The sequence below is a fragment of the Ptychodera flava genome, chromosome 15, assembly GCF_041260155.1.
Source record: "Ptychodera flava strain L36383 chromosome 15, AS_Pfla_20210202, whole genome shotgun sequence".
Classification (NCBI taxonomy): Eukaryota; Metazoa; Hemichordata; class Enteropneusta; family Ptychoderidae; genus Ptychodera; species Ptychodera flava.
In genome coordinates this window covers 17,568,276-17,587,745 of record NC_091942.1, presented here as the reverse complement: position 1 = coordinate 17,587,745, position 19,470 = coordinate 17,568,276, and the positions used below count along the sequence as shown (strand labels likewise).

Genomic DNA, 19,470 nt, shown 5'->3' with positions numbered 1-19,470 from the left:
TCTCAACCATTTTCTCAGTTTCTAATATTTTTCAACACTTTGGAATCCACGAGCTTGTATACAGAAACTGTTTATGATGTAATGGTTTTGCAATCATTAAAAATACGTTTTTAATGAAAATATAGGAAAGAAGAAAGGAAGAGCAAAGCAAATTCTGCAAACTTTTGAAACCAAGCATTTGAGAAAATTCCCAATAAGACTGTTTTTCTCGCCGTAAATTTCTAGCACTGTCATTTCTTACAGCAACATCTTACGCTCTCATTATATGCCTACTCTGTTAGGAGCCAACACTCAAAGCCTGGTCTGCCAACAGAAAACCGAGATAAACAGGTAAAAGCTGTTCTACAGGACTTTACATGATATTAGTAACAGAAGAGAAGATTGCAAAGGATGACGTGTACTTGTGAAAATTTCAGGTATGTCCACTTTCGTTTTGTGATATGCGCGATCATTTTGAAAAGAAATAAACATGTATCATATTTTGTCTTGGTAATTGAAGAAAGTAAAAAACAAAGATAAGCTTTATGGCAACATACCCCTGCTTGCCCAAAGTGTCTGCAGCTGACTGAAATGAAAAACGATATCGCTGGCAAGTTGACAAAGTAGCTAGCTAATTACCTAGTGAATTCACTATATGGCCAGCAATACAGCTGGTAATTTTCAAGTTAGGTGTCCCATTTCCAGTCGCCGCCACTGTAATAAAATCAGAAACCGTTGCACAAAAAACCCTCCCTCCCCCACCCAGGGGACTGATTTCCTCCCCTGTGGTAACATGAAAAGTGATACAGTGTCCTCTCCAACACTTAGAATGGCGCCCTCAGTGTTGAGTAATTTAATTTCGTGAAAGTGGTGGGGATTTACGAATGTGTTTTGCTGTTTAAATGGTGCAAAATGCAAGAGTATTAACAAACTGCCATTCAGTGAATTGTGGACTGTGGTGAAATTTTCAGTACAGTTTTACAACTTGTCAGAAGAAAAAGAATTGTGTGTTGTAACGGATTGACAGTTTGTCACAATTAGGTTTGGGTCTCAGATGTACATATTCAGTGAATACCTAGTGTTCAGTTAACGTCATCGAAGGGCAAGTAAAAAGGTTGGTCTTCAGGGGAAAACTTTTGTACTACTGAACTTAAGTTAAAACTGTTATACAGGGCATCATTTTTGTATATTCAGGTAATTTCATCTTAAGTCCAGAAACTGCTGTAAGGTTAGATAGATACACCAAAACCAAGATGGAACAGCTCTTGGAGTGAATTTCTATTCTCTAAACCTGTGCACATTACTTTTTCACCTTATCTGAGTGTAGTATACATAAGCAATAAAAGCGAGGGACGGTATACCACGAGACTGACCAGGCGAAGTGAGTGCATAGATGTCAGAACAGTCAAAACAGAGTGGTATGCCAGTTGCTGAGGGGCTTTATTTCTATTACATCATAAAAATATACTGATATTTATGCATACAAGTCAAAAAATGATTTTTTTCCATAGTTTAGAGCTCGGGCGTGTTCCATCTGTAGTGTATATGATATACCATGGTTATTTTAACGTCTCGACTGATCAGATTGCCTGTATTTCCACCATCAGTGTACTGGTATGATGAAGTCTGTTTTCTCTCGATACTTTATTGAATAAACACTAGCCAGGGGTCATACACTTAACCTTGAAAGTCAATTAAAATTTAAGGACTGGGCTTTCGAAGAGCCTATTCACCCTTAGAGCGTCAAAGTCGATTTTTGTCGCCTTCATAAATTAGAAACCAACTTCAAATTTTTATATTTCAGCCAAAATTTTGATAGAAAACTGCAGGTAACAAAATGTGATGCCCATTTGGTCCAAAATTATCAAAAAAATTGCAAAAAGAATCATAAAATTGGTAAGATGTTGCACTAAAGTTTTGGTGGGAAAAATTACAGCATTCAAGGGGGAAAACGCTAATTCCTTGTAAACATGTGTCCAATCACTATTGATAACAATTGGTTTGGGCCAAACCACCGGGTGGTGAAAGGGTTAAAGTCCACCAGTTTTGGAGCGTCCACTCTCTGCCCACATAAAACAATAGGACTGTACCAAAATTCATGTGTTACGGGTAAAGAGGCTGGTCAAATTAAAAGTGGGAATGGTGTTTGGAGCATGCACAAATAATTTGTATGGATTTGCATGGATGCATAATCATTAGAATTTGGAAGGGGGTGGTCAAAAAAGGTAAATAAGATATGTCGAAAAAGCATATGATCTGGTGCTGTTGCAAGAAAGTGAAAAGGGGCTTATGCCATGTACAGAAAGTGAAAAAATACATGCCTTTTCACTCTGACACCCCCCCCCCCCCCTAATCACATCTCATGGTTCATTCCTGGCAAACTCCGCTGTCAAGCATGGTGAAAGTAGCACCACCTTTAAACAAAACCCAGCACAGGACAAAGATGTGTTCAAGGAATAAAAATTTATTATCATATATGGATCCAGCACGTTACACCAATTGACATGTTACACACTGCGGGCGTATCTTGTTGCAGTATCGTACACTATGACTAGAATGTAGTAAGGCGCAGGCCTGAACCTCAAAAGTGAAAGTGATACATAATTGACTATACCGTGTTGAGAAAAAATATAAAGCACAAATTTGCTCAGAAAACTGATTGGCATTTTTTTCCTTGGGGGGTGAAAACACTATATTACTATATTAACATAGCAGGCTATAACAAAGTTAATAATTCAAAGTATGAATGTGTACACACTACGAAACGTGACAAAAAACTCGGGTCTCGTTCAAGCAGAATGGTTTTTTGCAAGTCTTTGAAGAAATATTAACATGAACATCCAAAAATTTGGTTTTTCAGCTCACAGCTACACAAAATCCCAAAAAATCTTATTGAGAAAATCATGCCATTACATGCTTGATAAAAGGTTCCTAATAATTTTTTTTTTCCATTTGCTCTGTTTCAAAGGGCTACGGGACTCTGGAATTACGTCGTCTTACTTGCTAAATTTCATTTTATTTGTTTTCTTAATATCTCCACTATACCCTGACAATATATGAACAGCCTCCATGAGAAATCCAGTATAGGGAATACATGATTAAGTACAACTGAGAAACACATCAGAGAGAGGCTTTAAAGTAAAGACTCGGGCAGGGAAAGGACCCAGTCAAGCTACAAAAATGAACAACTCTGTATCGGTACAGGGATACGTTGTTTATTTTATATCCAAGCGAAATATTCAGACAATAAACACAGAAAAAATCTAAATGGTTGTTTTCGTTTTTCAAAGAGGAAAAAATAAAATAGTCCATAATACAAGGTTTTTCTTGGAACATTTACATCTAGTATTTTTCCAAATTAGTTTTTTTTTTGGTTTCGGAATCTGAAACTAATTCTTAATCCAAAGCAAAGTCAGCAAATCTACAGGTATTTTTATTATTATTATTTCAATAGTTCAACTGGCCATCAGTCGTTATTCTAGAGCTCAGAATACCACAAAAACAAGATTATCAGAATTTGAAATGGTTCAAAAGTTACGCAAAACATTTATAACAGCTAAATGTATGACACGACTTTTTTTTTCTGCCTTGGAAAAGAAGTTTGTACGCAAAAAATCCCCATCAACTAGACATTTTTGAGCCAATGTCAGCCTCTGACGAAATCGGATGGCTATCTGACTACAACCTCAATTCATTAAATTCTAAAGCAAAATATGAGGAACATATTTCTAAATTTCATTTCAATCAAGCGATCATATATAAGTTGTATTGACTAACTTTACATTCTAAAGCACAATATTCAATATATGCTGAAAAAATTTTCGTCTTTGCAATATTTCTACAGGAATGAAATAGGTGAACTTTTTTTAAAACTTATGGATTCCTTTACTTCTTCTAAACTTGGCTTCTTCTGGAATTCAAAAAATCTCTAAATAATAAACTTGGGTTCCATTTCAGTCAACGTCTTCTTTTATTTGAAGCTCCACTAACTCCTCACCTCGTTGTTCACTGCTCTGCAATGTCAAAGGTCACAAAAAGGGTCATCAAAGGTCACGTCTGGACTCAGTGGTAAAGTGAACAAAATCTGGGTAGACTGGAGGATAATCCAACTGACGAGAGAATCTGGTCATTTGAAGTTAACATAGCAAAGAAATAATAAATATTTCATCTCATTAAGTATGCCTATGAGGGCAGAACCTTTGCATGTTACCATGGCAATGTGTAGATATCTTTAACAGAGTTTGAGAGTTACTTTCTAGGAGCACCATTTATAGTTTAATAGATTTTTAAAGACAGATCACTGTCACATGTATGCAAATTCTGGGCATGCTGCATTGCGTATATTGTATGTTCCCCTTCCCAAGGACTTGGTGGTAGAGAAAAGCTTGACCTCGGGTATGGCGTCTGTGGAATGTCTCCACTGTATTTTGTGTACATGTGTGTGTGTGTTTGTGTGTTCATCGTAGGTGTCATAATAAGCAGGCATGACTTGTAGGACATTCATGCATTACACAAAACTTGGAAAAGAGCTTGAACAGTGTTCAGAGTTGTTACTTAAGATATTATTCAACTTTCTGAAGAATGACAGTGGTGGAAAACCAACTGAAAGAAAGTTTTTCCACGGCTTTTCTCTTACGATCATGACCATATACTACTACACTTGACACTTAGATGTGAAATATAGATTTCCTTTAGCTAGCTAACATTTACCATACAACACAGCCAGGACAAGTATAGTAGAAAGAGAAAAGAGAAAAAAAAAAGGACTTTGGGGTCGAGATAGTAACCTGGAAAGACTGCAAATGTGCACTGGGGTTGGAATGTAATATGGAAGGAAATGGGGGAAACCGTGGATGGAAACGACAACAACGACCGGAATGCCTATGTCCGTAAATTGCTAGGATGTCCGCTTTTTCCTCTACTTACTTCATCCAACATAAATAGGCAAGCATGAGAAGGGAAAAGATATAAAAAATGACAATAAGCAGACAGTAGCCCAAAACTTTGAGCCGGTCAGATATGGTCAGACATGAACACCATGAGCATTTGGTCAGAATCTAAAAAAAAAATAAAAATAACGAGTGCCAAAAAAAGAAAAAAGAAAAAAAGGTGTGAGTCACTTCTCATGCCTTGCAAGTCAACCATATTCACCCCTGCCATCTGACAAAGTGGAATGTCCCAACCCTATGGAACATGATAGGGACATCCCATTTTGTACAGACTTTCCAGGGGAGGGGTAGTTGGTTGATGTTTGCTGGTCTTGTTAGCAGGTAGATGACAGGGTGTGAGTTGATTGGTCATCAGGGGCATCGATGGAATGAAGGACATGTGAGGGTTGTGGATGGATCAGGCGTATCAAAGAGTAAACATAGAACATGTAGTAGACTGAAGGAAAACATGTACTCAAAGAAAGTAGAATGAGATATCATCCTCTGTATGGGTTATAATACCCCCCCCCCCCTTGCAGGTTTACATCTATCCCAGGCAAACCTTGTTTTATAATTTGCTAAGCTATTCTGTTTTAAGCGTGTATCAGATTTCAACTTGAAAATGGATCTTGAATCTTCTGCCAAACTCTCTGAGATATAATCCTTGTTCAATGGCTGTATCTGAAATACAAACTTCTTGCACGCTTGTATCTGAGATACATCCCTTATTGAAGGGTTATTTTTGAGATGAGTCCCTTTTTCAAAATACTCGGTACCCAATTCGTACATATATTGTAGATGCTGGGCTAGGAACTGACTGATGTGTACCAAAAGACCATAGGTCTGTATTTATAAATAACACTAATACCATCACCATCAGAAGATAAAATAAACACAGGCGCATTATAAATAGTCGATTTGGAGTATAGTTTGTCGCATACTCACTGTATCACACCCAACATTTGTTTGTAGGTGTCTGACGATGATGAACTAGTCTCGTCTGGTGTCATGGGAAGGGGGAAAGTAAGGTCATAGGTCAACATTACCATATTTGTAAATACTGGTCTAATCAGTAGTTAGCATCAGATATTGAGTGGCAGGAATGTTTTTTGGTAGTGTTGTTTTTGTTTTTGTTTTTTTTGTGGTTGATGGATCAGATTCATATCTACCCAACAGCAAAGTCTATAGTCACTATAGAAGGCTGACCTCTTCTGTTGATGGGTTGTTCTCGACAGTTTGTTGGTTTGTTGCTTCTTGCGGTGACTTTCCTGCTACTTGAGTGTTATATAGATGTGTAGAAATATTAGAAGATTACCACAACCACCAGAAAAGAGAAATAATAAAAAAAGTCACGTCAGCAATGTGTGCATGCTACACACACACACACACACACACACACACACACACACACACACACACACATACACACACACACACAAACACGAAGAGGAAAAAGAAATACAGACACGAGAGAGCAGTTGCCGCAAAGGTTATTTCCCCAACTCAGAAAGTCTGCCAGGTCAAGGGTCAAAGGTTAGTGACACAGCTCGACCAGAGGTCTTCTGGCACTACAATGTTCAAGAGAACAAGTTCAAGGCTGGGAGAAAGCTGACATGCATGTTGGTAATGATTTGAGAAGGGAAGGAGCAGTAAACAAGGGGTTATGTGTCAGTTGTTGTCAGATGTTACTGAAACTGGCAAGCGGCGATGATAAGTGGCGAGGCATATTCTGTATGTAAGATATCTACTTGTGCCATGATTACATGCAAAGTGTCACAAGATGTCAGATGAAGGATAATACAGGGGTATATATAATATTTCTATTGATGGTCTTGACTGGGCAAGTTATACAGGTTGAGAATGATATGTTAATAATATGGTTGCGACAATAAAAGTAAAAACAGATCATGAGAGTTAATAGATGATTTGGGCTGTTTGGTTACATGTTATCTACATCAACTATGGAGGTTTTCTTGTTGTTACAACATACATGCAACATGCCCAGTATAGCTGACAAAAAGTACCCAAAATAACAGTGTTCAAAATCCATGAACTAGTGATCAACAGAAGATGTGTTTCCCCATTCTGATGAATTCTGTTAACACACAGTGGGTTGCCAGTATATTTTGGAGCAGAGATTTAATCCTTCTGAAGAAAGCCTTCCATTCAGAGTTCAGTAGCCGAGCCAGCGCACAGATCCAGTTAAAACCACCAGCTGCAAATTCTCCAAACACCAAGCAAAGGTTGAAAAACAGCCATGCAGACTGCAAGTTATTTTAAAACTGAAGCATATTAATGCCAATTGGATATCACCAATTTTCAGGACCCAGAAAGTTCACCAACACAGCAGAGTTACAGAACCTGCAAATCTCCACTAGCAATACCAAAGCTGTATATTGATAGCACACGTGCCGCCCATGAAAAAGCTGATTCGGAATATCTTGCATGTTGGCTAACTTTCCTGATTTATCAAAATCAATCAGCATTGGTCGAGTCTCTGTTAAGTTGCTATCTACTGCCACTTCACACAATCTTGGTACGACTGATCTCAAACATTTTAGAATGACTTGCCAACGTTAACAAAATCATTTTGAAAAACACTTAATGGTTAGTCAGTATAATGCTCATGCATATATCCCCTCTTACCTCAACTGGAAAAGAGAGGCTATCAGTTACACAACACAAAACAGAATTTCAGCACATTCTTTCATACTAGCTAACAAAGGCATATAGCAAAGATGAGTACACTACAACCAACACATGAGAGACAACCAACTTTTATTGATAAGACCACCATGCAAGGAGTTCAAGAGACTTCCAAAAAAAAATACTGTACCACCTGAGACAATTAAAACACCTGATAAACAAATTTCTTTGACACCATATTTCCAAAGTCCTATAAAGTCGAACAACAGAGTCATTCAAAACTATTTCTTTGATTTTTGTCATTACCTTCACCATCTTCAGCTTTAGTTTCACCTTCTTCCTCACTGCAAGAAACAAAATAATCAGAATTCAGATCAGCTACACAAATACACACAAGATATCTCATTATTAATTACCACCAAAAAACAATTAAAATCAATCCACTCATTTTGTCAAAGTTCAAAGGCACTGCATAAATTATCAAAATTTCCTTGACTGGATAGAATTCTGAGAGAAGACTGAAAAGATGTATCTCAAGTAAGTTTCTGTGCCAATATGTGTGTAGTTTGTGGTTTTTTTACAATTTACTTTCACAAATGGATCTCTTGTACTATTGCAGCTGGACGGAAGTCACCCTGCAATCAGTTTTCCATCGAAAGTTTAAAGGGTATACAGTCACCTGTAATCTAAATATGCCCATATACGGTCAAAGGGGGTTCCTTGGTATTCAAAATGCCCAAGTGAGGGCCTGTTTTTAAAAAGCAGCCACCCGCTTAAAATCTGTGATTGGTTACATTTTCTCTTTCCATGGTAACTGTGGCAAAATTGGAAGAGGTGACAGTATACCTTTAGGAAGAAACATTGATATGGCGGCACACAAATAGTTGCAATGACATGAAGCTGTAAAGCTTGTCTCAGGACCAGGATTGTACATGACTCCCAAAAAGGTTAGGGGGGGGAAAGACAGTGTAATGAAAGTTTTATTGAGAGTTTGACACTCACGCTTGATAATCTTTAACTTCATCTATTGTGATATCTTGTTGGGTTTCATCTTGATCTGTTTCGTTAACACTAACAGAAGTCTTGGCTAACAGCTGATCGACCTCTTCAACAAGTTCTAAACGATCACAAAAAAAGAAATAAACGCGATTGGTCAGTCACGACAGTTTCGAGTTATTTTCTCTGTTACCCGCCTGGTGTACACATCTTGACCACACAAACTGCAACAACGCCCTCACACAACCGACGCGGGGCAACATCTGTAGCCAGCCACAGCACCAAAGCCACCTTTTGTTTTTTTTCCTTCGCTCTCTACAGAAACTACGTCAAGGCATCTGTGCGTTACAAAATGAGTTATGCCGAGTGAGTCAGTGAGTGAGTGAGTGAGAGTAACTGAGTGGTGGTGAGTGATTGTAATGTACTCTCAGCGATAATAGGTGAAGGTTTTGGTTTTTTTTAATATTTATCCAGAGGCTAAGGCCCATGCTTTCAATGAGAGAGTAGACGCCCAAGGATTGCTTGGGAGAGAAGTCTTGCTGTAAGTGACATCGTGGAGTCAGCTGGTCTAGAAGAAAACATTAGTTGGGATGTGGATATAAAACACTAATGCATTTTTTATCAGTAGGGGAAAAGTCCTGTCGGTGTATTTATTATTTTTTTAAAAGAGATGTTATGAACCCACATGCGGCCTGAGAATAGAAGAAATATAAAGAATTAGACCATTATGAAAATACCTAGGTTGGTAATCAGTGGAGCTATTTTTAAAATAGAAGGAAGAGGATAGGAGAAAGTTTTGGGGGAAAAACATTCGTAATGTTAACTTGTGATGTAAATGTCAATGCCATGGAAACGTGCCCAGCTTGGGCTAAGCCAACACCAAGACCAGGCTACGTCAAGACAAAGAAATGTTTTATGAGTATCCACACGTCAGGCTCGGATTAAACGCAGTTGAAAGTTACAAAACAGATGCAGAAAAGATCAGCAATTATTCCCCGAGACAAACTACTACACCGGCACTGCACGCTTTGCAAACACTACACAAATAAACAAGTAAACACAGACAGTTGGTGAGTTCCTGCCTTTGAACAACAACATGTGGCAGAAGTTCAGTAGTCACACACCCCACACACACACACAGCAGAGTTTGAGAAAAGTGAGAACAAACATCACACATGAAAAAAAAAACCAGCTAGAAAGCTAGGCAAGTCTTGTGCAGCTCGGCACCATCTATTACAGTGATGCTAAAATCTCAGTGGGTAACGCACAGTTATCAGTCTACTTCAGACAACTCGATGTCAAATTAAATTTGGAAAGATTGCTATTTTGGAAAGATATCTAAAGTGACAGAGTCCAAGATTTTCAAATCTTGACTGCACAATCACAGTTTGAAGGGATGGTTCAAGAGTTGAAAATTGCCATACATTCTTTAAATAATCAACACCAGTTCTAATTTATATAAACGTCCTGGAATGTACCCATACCATCAGGTATTGTTTTAAAGAGAGTTATGTGCAACAATAACAGATAAAAGTTTGTTGATAAGATAAATACAAGAATTTTCAAATGATTTAAGGAGTACAAATTGATGGTTGATTTTTTTTCAGTTAAAAACATTGGAAAGAAGTATGAAAAAATGTGACCTTTACAGCCATAACATCCAGGCTTGCTGTCACGTTGTCAGGCAAACACCTCACATTTTTGCTCGGTATTTACAACAGTGACTCTTTATTGTACAATCGTTGGCCGTGGTGACTCTTTGGTCAACCTTAAGGCGACATCAACAACTGTAACACCCAATGAAACTTGCATGCTGGGATAGATGGTGTCTGCACAATTTGGTATGTAAATCGCTGCATGAAGGTAGGAAACGCTTAGAGCAGTGGAACACCACTCGTTCTTCGAAATGTCTCATTGTTGTAGTTCACAGAGAGAGTATATATTTGTTGTGAATGTATACAACTGTAGAATATTTTTTCACCGTTGGTCACTCACAATGCAGCCTTTGAGGAACAAATGGACCGGACATCAGATATGTCATCTTCATTAATAGCACCAACCTTTTGCAAAAGGCACTTAAACTAGACGGCCAAGAGACTTTGTAGTCTGTCTCTGATGAAAACTATTGGACCCTGTAGAAGCAAAATCTCCTCAAATCACTTTGGAATGTATTCCTACAAAAAACTGTGCTGTGAAGTTTCAAACATGCTAGAAACATGCAGACTCCTGCTTTTTGTATTATGCTTAATTATTACTGTGGACTAACATTACCCCCCCCCCCCCTCCGGTCAGATGACTACACCCTATTCAAATGGTGAAACTCTGATGTGTTCTGTCTCTGTGAATGAAAATGATTCGCTAACTGGCATTCCTGTGCAAGAGTGGTTTCATACAAGTTGACTAACATGCTGGCAGCATTAAATTTTGCCTGATTGTATGCCCTTCTGTGCAAATGTGAATTTCTTTATGAAGTGTAACGTAAAACAAGTGAGTGGCTGCTAAGTCTGAGAACTTAGTGTGTTGTCACTCCTCTAGCGTGACATACCTCCATGACAACAACCCCCTCCCCAGCACCTGACCCAAAACTCAACACAACCACTGTGTGTTAGTGGTGTTATTTGTGATTGCAGTGAACAATTTTTTTTTTATCATGCCATGTTCCGTTATTTTCTTTATATGGCTGGGTGCTTACTGTCCATGTGTTCATCGTGTAGCACTGATTGCACAATGTCCCATGTCATGCCGTGCTGATAGGTCCCGGAGTGCCTCTCCTTATTGCTTTCAACAAGGCTCTCAAACTGGGTGTCGACAACCCGCCTCTGAGTTTGCCGAACGACTCCAGAGTCGGTGGTTTCAACCGTGCGGTACTCGTACACGGTGTGGCCGGGTTTCGAAGTGATTATAGTAGTAGTGGTGGTATGTTCTGATATGTGTTCTGTTGCAGCAAAGAGGGGTAGGTGTTAGTCCAAAGCAAAAGAGATAAAAAAAAGGGTGAAAGTAAAAATTAGTACATTTTACATCAACAGTAATAAAGCTATGATGTGGTTTTTTGGGGGTTATTTTTACTTTTTTAACATTTTTTTACTTTGTTTAAACTAAGCACAGTAGATTCGATCGACGTGCATGAGTATATAGGGAGTCTGGAAAGAAAGAAATAAACAAAAACACCGCATTATTTTTGCAGAATATGTAGAAGAATTACAAGTAGTTTTTTTTACAGTGAGTAGATACACAGCATATCCATCTGAAAACCCTTTATGCACCAAGGAGCAAATATGTGTTAGTAAAACAAAGAGGTTGCAGTTACAATAAGCAGATCAGCAATGGGCCTTGCCACTTGTCTGTGTTCTATGTTGTTCCATCAAACCTGAGTCACTAGCGGTTGTGTTTGTTCAAAGCCGGGGACACTTTTAAAACTGCTCTCATTGTGAGGCGGGAGGGGGAAAAGAGTAGCACATATGAAGCCTTTGCCCCCAAAACCCTTAGGTTCCAGCATCAGGTTCAAAGCAGACAAGATCTGGGAAGGTTTTGAACGACTCAGGTTTGACTCTGCGTGCTACAAACAGGACATTCGTTCTCATGCAGACCAGAAACCAACTCATGGTCACTTTATTACGATCAAGAAGTGAAAATAAGGCAAAAACTACAAAAACATCGATGGTCTTAATCCCTTCACAGCCATTTTTACTTTTACTTAACCTCTATGAAAAACATCAAATGAAATTTCTTCTCAGTTCTAACTTATGGAAAATTTTATGAACAAAAAAAATTTAAAAAGGATTTGATTTTGTCATGGATTCAAGTATTTAGGAGAAATATTGCAAGCTGTAAAGATTACAGAAAAACATTTTTGCACAAAACATTGGCAGTGAAAAGATTAATATGCATACAGATTATAAGAACATCCCCATACACTCCATGCTTCAGACAATTTGTATATGTGATATGCACACCGGCATCAAACACTGTGGCTTTGGCACACTTTAAGTACAATCAAACCACACCAAGCAAGTTCAAAGTTCACAAGTTCAAAGGTCACCAGGCAGCTTTGCGTTACTGGGAACCTAAAACTACAAAAGTGTAACACTACTATGTAAAAAAACTCGAGGCAAAGGCAACAAGCTATTAGTCACTTGTTGTGGTTATATAAAATACTGATCGAATAAAAAAAACCACATTAATGTTTAATAAAAAAAGAATAATATCCACCTGGAAAAGCTGAATGACTGCTTTCAAAATTCATTTAGAACATAAGACTACAGAGACTTTGGTTGTTTGTGCAGATCTTGACCATATTTACAGTAATCCAGAAAATACCTTATTATTCGTGGTCAAACTGCTACATTTTTGGCAGAAAATATACTGAAATCCTTCAAGACTGTGATGAATCATACAAGATTTTTATGTAGCTACACTATGTAACAGTTATATTAGAAGTATTTGTGTTGGCTATCCTGGGAGAGGATTGATATCTTTACGCGTCGCCCTTACCACCAACAGGATCCACACTTTCATTTTCAAAAACTCTTAAAAACCACAAGATAGAAACTGATACAAACATTTTGTGGAGGTGGCGGAGTAGTTATGCCAGGCCCACACGGTATTATTTTTGCAACTCTGTCCGTGTGTCTAAGTGAAACTGGCTGCCAAGCGATGCAGCCATGATTTTAATGACAATCAAGGCCCTGAGCTGTGAGAGGTTCTTTGAATCGCTGACATTTCATTACCTTCGGCATCTTTGGCAGTGTCCTCTGCTTCTGGTTTTTCTTCCTTTTGTTCGGTTGCCTCAGCAGCCTCAGCGGTCTCTCCCTCTTCTTTGGCCTCGGTGGTCTCTTCCTCTTTCTTCTCCTCACCCTCCTCTTTGGTCTCGCCACCTTCCTCCTCTGCTTTCTCCTCCTCTTCCTTCTTCTCACCTTCCTCTGTCTGTTCCGGCTCTGGTTCCGGCTCTGGTTCCGGTTCTGGTGGAGCAGGCCTCATTCCTTCTTTCAGTTCCAGCATACACATGGGTTCCTTGATGAAGCGAGCTGACAGGGAGAACCTGAGGGGCAATAGGACCACAAGATTACATTTACACTGGTGCACAGATTCCAGGCCTGCGCCTTTGACCACAGGGAGAAGCAAAATTACGTACACATTTGTACAAAGATTCAGAGTCTAAGACCACAGGGAGATGCAAGATTGCATTAACTATGGTACACAGATTCCGGGTCTCGCATCACTACACATACACATCAAAAAACATCTCTTTTTTTTTTTTATTGTCACCTTGGAAAGCAAGGATCTCAAAAGCCAAATGAAACACAATCATTCGAGAATTATTTAATTATTGCAATCTGAATTTCTAGTGTGGTCATCTGAAGTAACAACTCAGCAACGTGCAGTCAGTGCTGTTCAAGCCACTGTGCACTTTGATTTCTTTGAACAGAAGTAAATCTATCAATTTCCTGGCCAAAAACCCACCAAAGTCTTCAAATAAGAAAATGAAGGCCACTGAGCGATCGGCGTGTTTATTTCTTTACCGGCTTTAGATTCAGAATGACTTCAGTATCATTTATCTACCTTTCAAACTCTGATGGTGATAGAAGATAGAAGCCTTCGCCGCTGCTGGTAAAGATACAGGAACTGATGCCGTTGATGTCTTCTTTGCGGATTGCCGATTTCTTCATTTGTGATTTCAACTGTGGAATGTTGTAGATGCTTAAATCTCCCAAGTTGGACAGGCAACTGATACAGTTTTCAGAGTAATTGTCATCTGAGATAAAAACAAACCACAATAAAAATTAAACATATTTCTCATATTTAAAATCACATCAAATTTCCTGGGCGAGTTAAGCTTAAAGAAATGCACAACCATTTTTGCTTTTTTATTTCTCATTTATAGTCTTCCTTGGCGGTCATCTAGAATAAAAAACATGGTTAATTTCAAATACAAATACACAAATATATCATATCCCACTTTTTCAAAATAAAAATCTAAATAAAATTAAAATAAACTCACCACTCCTGCTTTTGTAGTTAGTGAAGGAGACTCTACGAACACGGGAACCATCGTGAGCAGTCAACTTATGCTTGTGTTTGGGTTTCAGGTTGGGAAGAGAGAATACCTACGAGGGAATGAGAGGAAAGGAAAAATCAGCCAGACTGTTTTGCAAATTTATCAGTTCACTCTAGAGGACATGTGAAAACCAAAACATCAGGTACATGTGTCATAAATCTTACTGTGTAATCAACCATGGTGTCCATTTAATTCAAGTTGTAATTTCTTTATGTTTACACTGTGTGCAATGAGCCGTAAAAAATATCTTCCGCGATGTATGAGAGAATCAACCAGATAACTACCCTCCAGTGTCTATCATACTTTGATCAGACTATCTGCTCCTACACAGGAGAATCTCTGCATTGCTATAAAGAACATTTCCAGTGTGCCAGCTTACCTTAAACTGTTCTTCAGAACAGATGACTATGGAATGGCCGCCAGACATGTTAGGTGCCTTGGTCCTTTCTTTTTTCACATCAATGGGGTCAGGCAGTGGGTAGCCGTCGTGGTCAATCACAGACATGGCAACCACCGGTGCATGGTGCTTCAGACGAATCTCCTTGCCTGTAGTGATACAGAAACAATCATTTCAGATTTTTTCCTCAATATCTGATGTAAATTATTTGTGCTGTAGGAGAATATTCAGCTACCTACTTTTCATTGAACTGAATTTCACCACAATCTACAATTATCTTTTATACATTTTTTCTCTGTAAAAAACTCAGAAATGAAGGAATTACAGGAAGGAAGGTTATGAGTATCAACATGGATTGTTTTCTTTAAGTAGTAGTGCCTTGAAAATGAATGATTTAAACTTTGGTCCAACTTTCCTCAAGGAAACTTTGAACCATTCTCTTTCAAAAAAGACAAAAATCAAGGGTCACTTTGCAATTTTGGTACAGACAAACAAATTACCTATAATTTGACAAATGTGTAAAATCTAAAATGGCCACTATCCCAATTGTTAAAAGTGTGGGGCAAAATTCAATTTTCCATTTTCATATAAATTGACAAATTGTAACATTTATGTAAAATGAATCAACACAACCAGCCCGTGTGATACTGTAAAACTGAGAGTTCAAATATCTGTTCCTGCAGTGCATACTACCTTAAAATGACAAACGTCAACTCTGTGAAAAGTGTAATTGCTACACATTCATACTGCAAAGATATAACAAATCTTCAAACTTTGATCCTAAAATTCTTCACAATTTTTCACTTTATAGGATGAGAAAAGGTAAGATTACAAAGCAAGCTTTTTACCAAGCTCTGCGGTTACATCTTCTTCAGAGCGCTTTTCTTCATCAGGAATGGTCAGCGTGTAGACATAGATGACTCCAGCATTTGTACCGGCCCAGAATGTCGTGGTTTGGGTGGTGGCGTCGCGGATGAATGTTGTGGCGAAATACAAGCATCTAACCATGCTGGTCATGGAATCGTCCATCGAACGGGCTTCAATTTTGCGTTCAACTGGAACTTTCTCCGGTTCTTCTGCTTTCTTCTCTTCCTTCTTTTCCTCCTCGACGGTCTCCTTTGGCTCTTCCTCCTTGGCCTCCTCTGCCGCTTCCACTGCCGGGGAGTCTTCCTTTTCCGGTGTTGGAGCGTCGAGATCTGTTGTCGGGACTGCCTCCACGCGGGGCTTCTCCTCCTTCTCCTTTCGAGAGCGGCGCCTGCGCAGACGGCGGAACGACTCGCGCAGGGACTTCTTGAAAGATTTGCGGCGAGACATCGGGGTTTCCCCGGTCGCAGAGAGGTCGTTGGGGTTGAGGGTGCACTTGGTGATGACGGCTTTGTTTTGTATTGTGTCAAAGAGCGCGTACCCGTGGCTGGTACCGACGGCGAGTAATCCCTTATCTACTGAGCTAGCGAGGGCTGTGACAGCTGCTGGAGGGGTGATCTGAACCACGCTGACTGTCTGGAAACCAGGACTCATCTTGATGGCGTCAGTCTTCACATTGAGCTGATCGTGGCCTTTCCATACAAACTCATCACGATCGCTGACAATATTGACTGCGTGAGACTATAAACAACAAAAACAATGCATAGTCAGTATACACATCTGTAACTTGGTGTCTTGTGGAAAATTGTCAAAAAGAGACTTATGTTATTTCTAATGTTCTCAGTGAGTTTGGTGTTTGCCTCTCCATAATGTTACATTAAAAAACATCCGCATACCGGGCGCACTCTAATCAGCACAGCAAAGCCTTAAGATAATATGGACAACTTTTAAACGGAAACCAATTGAAATGAAAGTGGTTGTTCTTCTGTGCCTACATAAGTCAATTCAATTTGGTAACCGATAAGAAATTCTCACACAAAATGAGAAGGAAAGGCTAAGGGGTCAGGTATGTAAAATAGGCATGAAGTAAGATGGGAGCTGTAAGCAAAATGAGACAACTCACCTCAACAGTCTGTTCGACTCCTTCTTCTGCTAGCTTGAGATTTAGGACTTGGCCGGCGGTGCCAGCTACAATCAAGTCACCTGTCACCGGACAGAGGGAGATCTTCTGGATTCCAAGACGTGGATCGTCACTGTAGGGATCAAAGGTTCCGACCTGACAAGAAATAAGCACAATGTCAATGTCAGGGTTTCCTTGCCACGTCTCATGTAACCCACATACTGGAAGATAAACTGTACTACAGAAGATCATGGGTGTAGATAACCCTGTACATCCCCATTTCCCATTGAACAGGTCCCACATTCACCACTGATAACATGGGTTTGGACCAAACCATGGTGATGAAAGAGTTAACTGCTGGTCGAAAGGTGAACCCATCCACATTTTGGGATGACCATATTGCTTTCAATGACATACTGCACGGCTATTTTGAAGAATACAGAAATAGTGCCTGATCTCAGTGCTTGTTTTTACCAGAAATAACAGGATAAAATTAATGAGTTTATTAAATACAGTTATTTCTTTGTATGCCAAATGAAAGAACTTCAAACATCATTTAAAAGGAAAGCTATTACAGGAGAAAAAATTAGAATGTGAAGAACAGATTTTTATTAACATGCCTGTTACGGATAATAGATGTCAAAAAATAGCAGATGTCTGATGATAAAACCTGGTACTCGAGTGAACTAATGACGTTTCATTGTATGGGTAACTAGTACACATATTTGAATCACAGAGCTTTCACTGGGTGCTATCAAAGTTACCTTGCGGAATGGGGGCCAGTCCTCATCACCCTCACCGCCAGCATTACCCTCCGCGTGCTCAGACTCTGATATGAATATATTACTTGTGCTCAATTTGTAGAGTAATTTCAGCGATACGGTGGAGGCATCCCAGAATCTGACTGTGCCGTCTTCATGACCAGTCATCAAGAGATCTCTGGACAGCGGTTCCTCTGAAAGGTTCTTACCACCATTGATGGGCCATTCCTGTCAGAAAATTTACAGATATTTATTCTGTTACATAAAAAATATTTTCACAATGAATGATGGATAATTTTCACAGCTGTAATGACAATTTCAATTTCACATTGAAGCCATTGCCTATACCAGTCGTGTCTCAAATAACACATGCTTTTTTGGCCAAAACATGTCAACAGCACTTTTTGACATCTTTGGCATTGCTGTGGCTACAAATGATATGACTTCATCCAACAAACATTATTGGGTACACAGGCACACAAGAAGGTGATCTTTAAACTGGAAATCAGTTATTTTAGAACACTCCTGTCCCCTTCAAGGGACCACCTCAAGGGGTAGGCCTCCATGCAGAGTGAATAGCCATAGACATTGAATAAATTCAAGCCATCATCATGTATGGTCTTGCAAAAGTGACAAAATAAAAACATCAAAATTTTACTCTGATCACGAAATTCATCCGTGTGACGTACCCTCTGAGCGAATGTTTCAGCCATTTGCTGCTCTCCAGCCTTGATGATTTTCTCCCAAACATCATTGGGGACATTGCTGCAGTGTGTTGTCGTGGTGATAGCCGAGGCGTGAAGAGACGCTAGGTACGGTTTGTTGAAGGTTGGCCACCTGGAAACGGTAACGACAGAAAGAGAATGTTATTACAAATGCAGAATATTCTAGAAATATCTAGTAGCTACACATCTACGCTGTCTCTTAACAATATCTTGTTTATTCAATCTGAAGGAAAATCTACATTAAGTGTATGAACTGGTTTTGGCACTTTCACATGATTTCTATTCTATAAAGATTAAACGTCGCTGGGAAAGCAATCTGGTTGCCCCCAACTTGACGATCATCAACAAGTTAAAGCAAGAGATGACAGTATATTTGTACACATAGCACATTAAATACTCCAGGCTACGGAATCGAATGTTTTCATCTGCTGCCAAGTTTTTCAAGTGCAATACAACAGAGACAACCATTGATATTCAATTCACACAGGTCAACAAAAACATACGACACAAAACACCCACTGACTCAGTCATATGATCCAAACATTGATTTGTTTTGATAGGTTGTACAGATCTCAATGTTTATGTTCTGAAAGCCATGACTGCCCCGGGGTGTTTTGTTTTAATCTGTGTTTGCTAATTTGTTAACGACTGTAACATCTTCAGTGGATAAATATTGCTTTTGTAGGAAAGAAAAGCACTGACATTCATACTCTAAATACAGAACAGTGAAGAAACTTCTGCTTCAAATACGGAAATGATAATTTATGCTTTACGTGGTCTTTTGGCTTCATGTAAATTTAAACGTGAGATTTAGCTTTCCATATTCTGTAGTAGCTCTGTGCTGTGTGTGAAGCTTGGAATGTATATATATACCCTTTCATGAACAGACTTGGTATATCCTGATAGTTTTCAGTGGAGTGGTGGGACTTTTGTACTGTGAATAGGGGGGGTGGGGGTGGACAGGTTAAATATTACTTTCAAGGTGAATTTCCCTACTGA

General features: G+C 39.1%; 1 protein-coding gene across 46 annotated transcripts in view; it reads right to left on the bottom strand.

Moving 5' to 3' along the window:
- Nucleotides 1-2,427: 2,427 nt before the first annotated feature.
- LOC139151368 (lethal(2) giant larvae protein homolog 1-like) overlaps nt 2,428-19,470 on the bottom strand; it is a 73,974-nt gene continuing 56,931 nt past the window's right edge. For 7 of the 46 annotated variants that reach the window (XM_070724123.1, XM_070724122.1, XM_070724118.1 and 4 more), the window contains 11 exons: nt 18,436-18,583; nt 17,750-17,974; nt 16,989-17,141; nt 15,850-16,606; nt 14,984-15,150; nt 14,548-14,653; nt 14,109-14,301; nt 13,277-13,587; nt 8,556-8,670; nt 7,860-7,897; nt 2,428-3,992 (listed from right to left, as the gene is read on the bottom strand). In XM_070724123.1, the coding sequence (XP_070580224.1) occupies nt 3,985-3,992; nt 7,860-7,897; nt 8,556-8,670; nt 13,277-13,587; nt 14,109-14,301; nt 14,548-14,653; nt 14,984-15,150; nt 15,850-16,606; nt 16,989-17,141; nt 17,750-17,974; nt 18,436-18,583 (2,221 nt within the window). In that variant the 3' untranslated portion in view covers nt 2,428-3,984. Of the gene's footprint in view, nt 3,993-4,905; nt 5,037-5,852; nt 5,908-6,113; nt 6,182-7,859; nt 7,898-8,555; nt 8,671-11,241; nt 11,485-13,276; nt 13,588-14,108; nt 14,302-14,547; nt 14,654-14,983; nt 15,151-15,849; nt 16,607-16,988; nt 17,142-17,749; nt 17,975-18,435; nt 18,584-19,470 lie in introns of those variants that run through there. The other 39 variants (XM_070724082.1, XM_070724077.1, XM_070724081.1 and 36 more) reach the window with 11 other exon arrangements.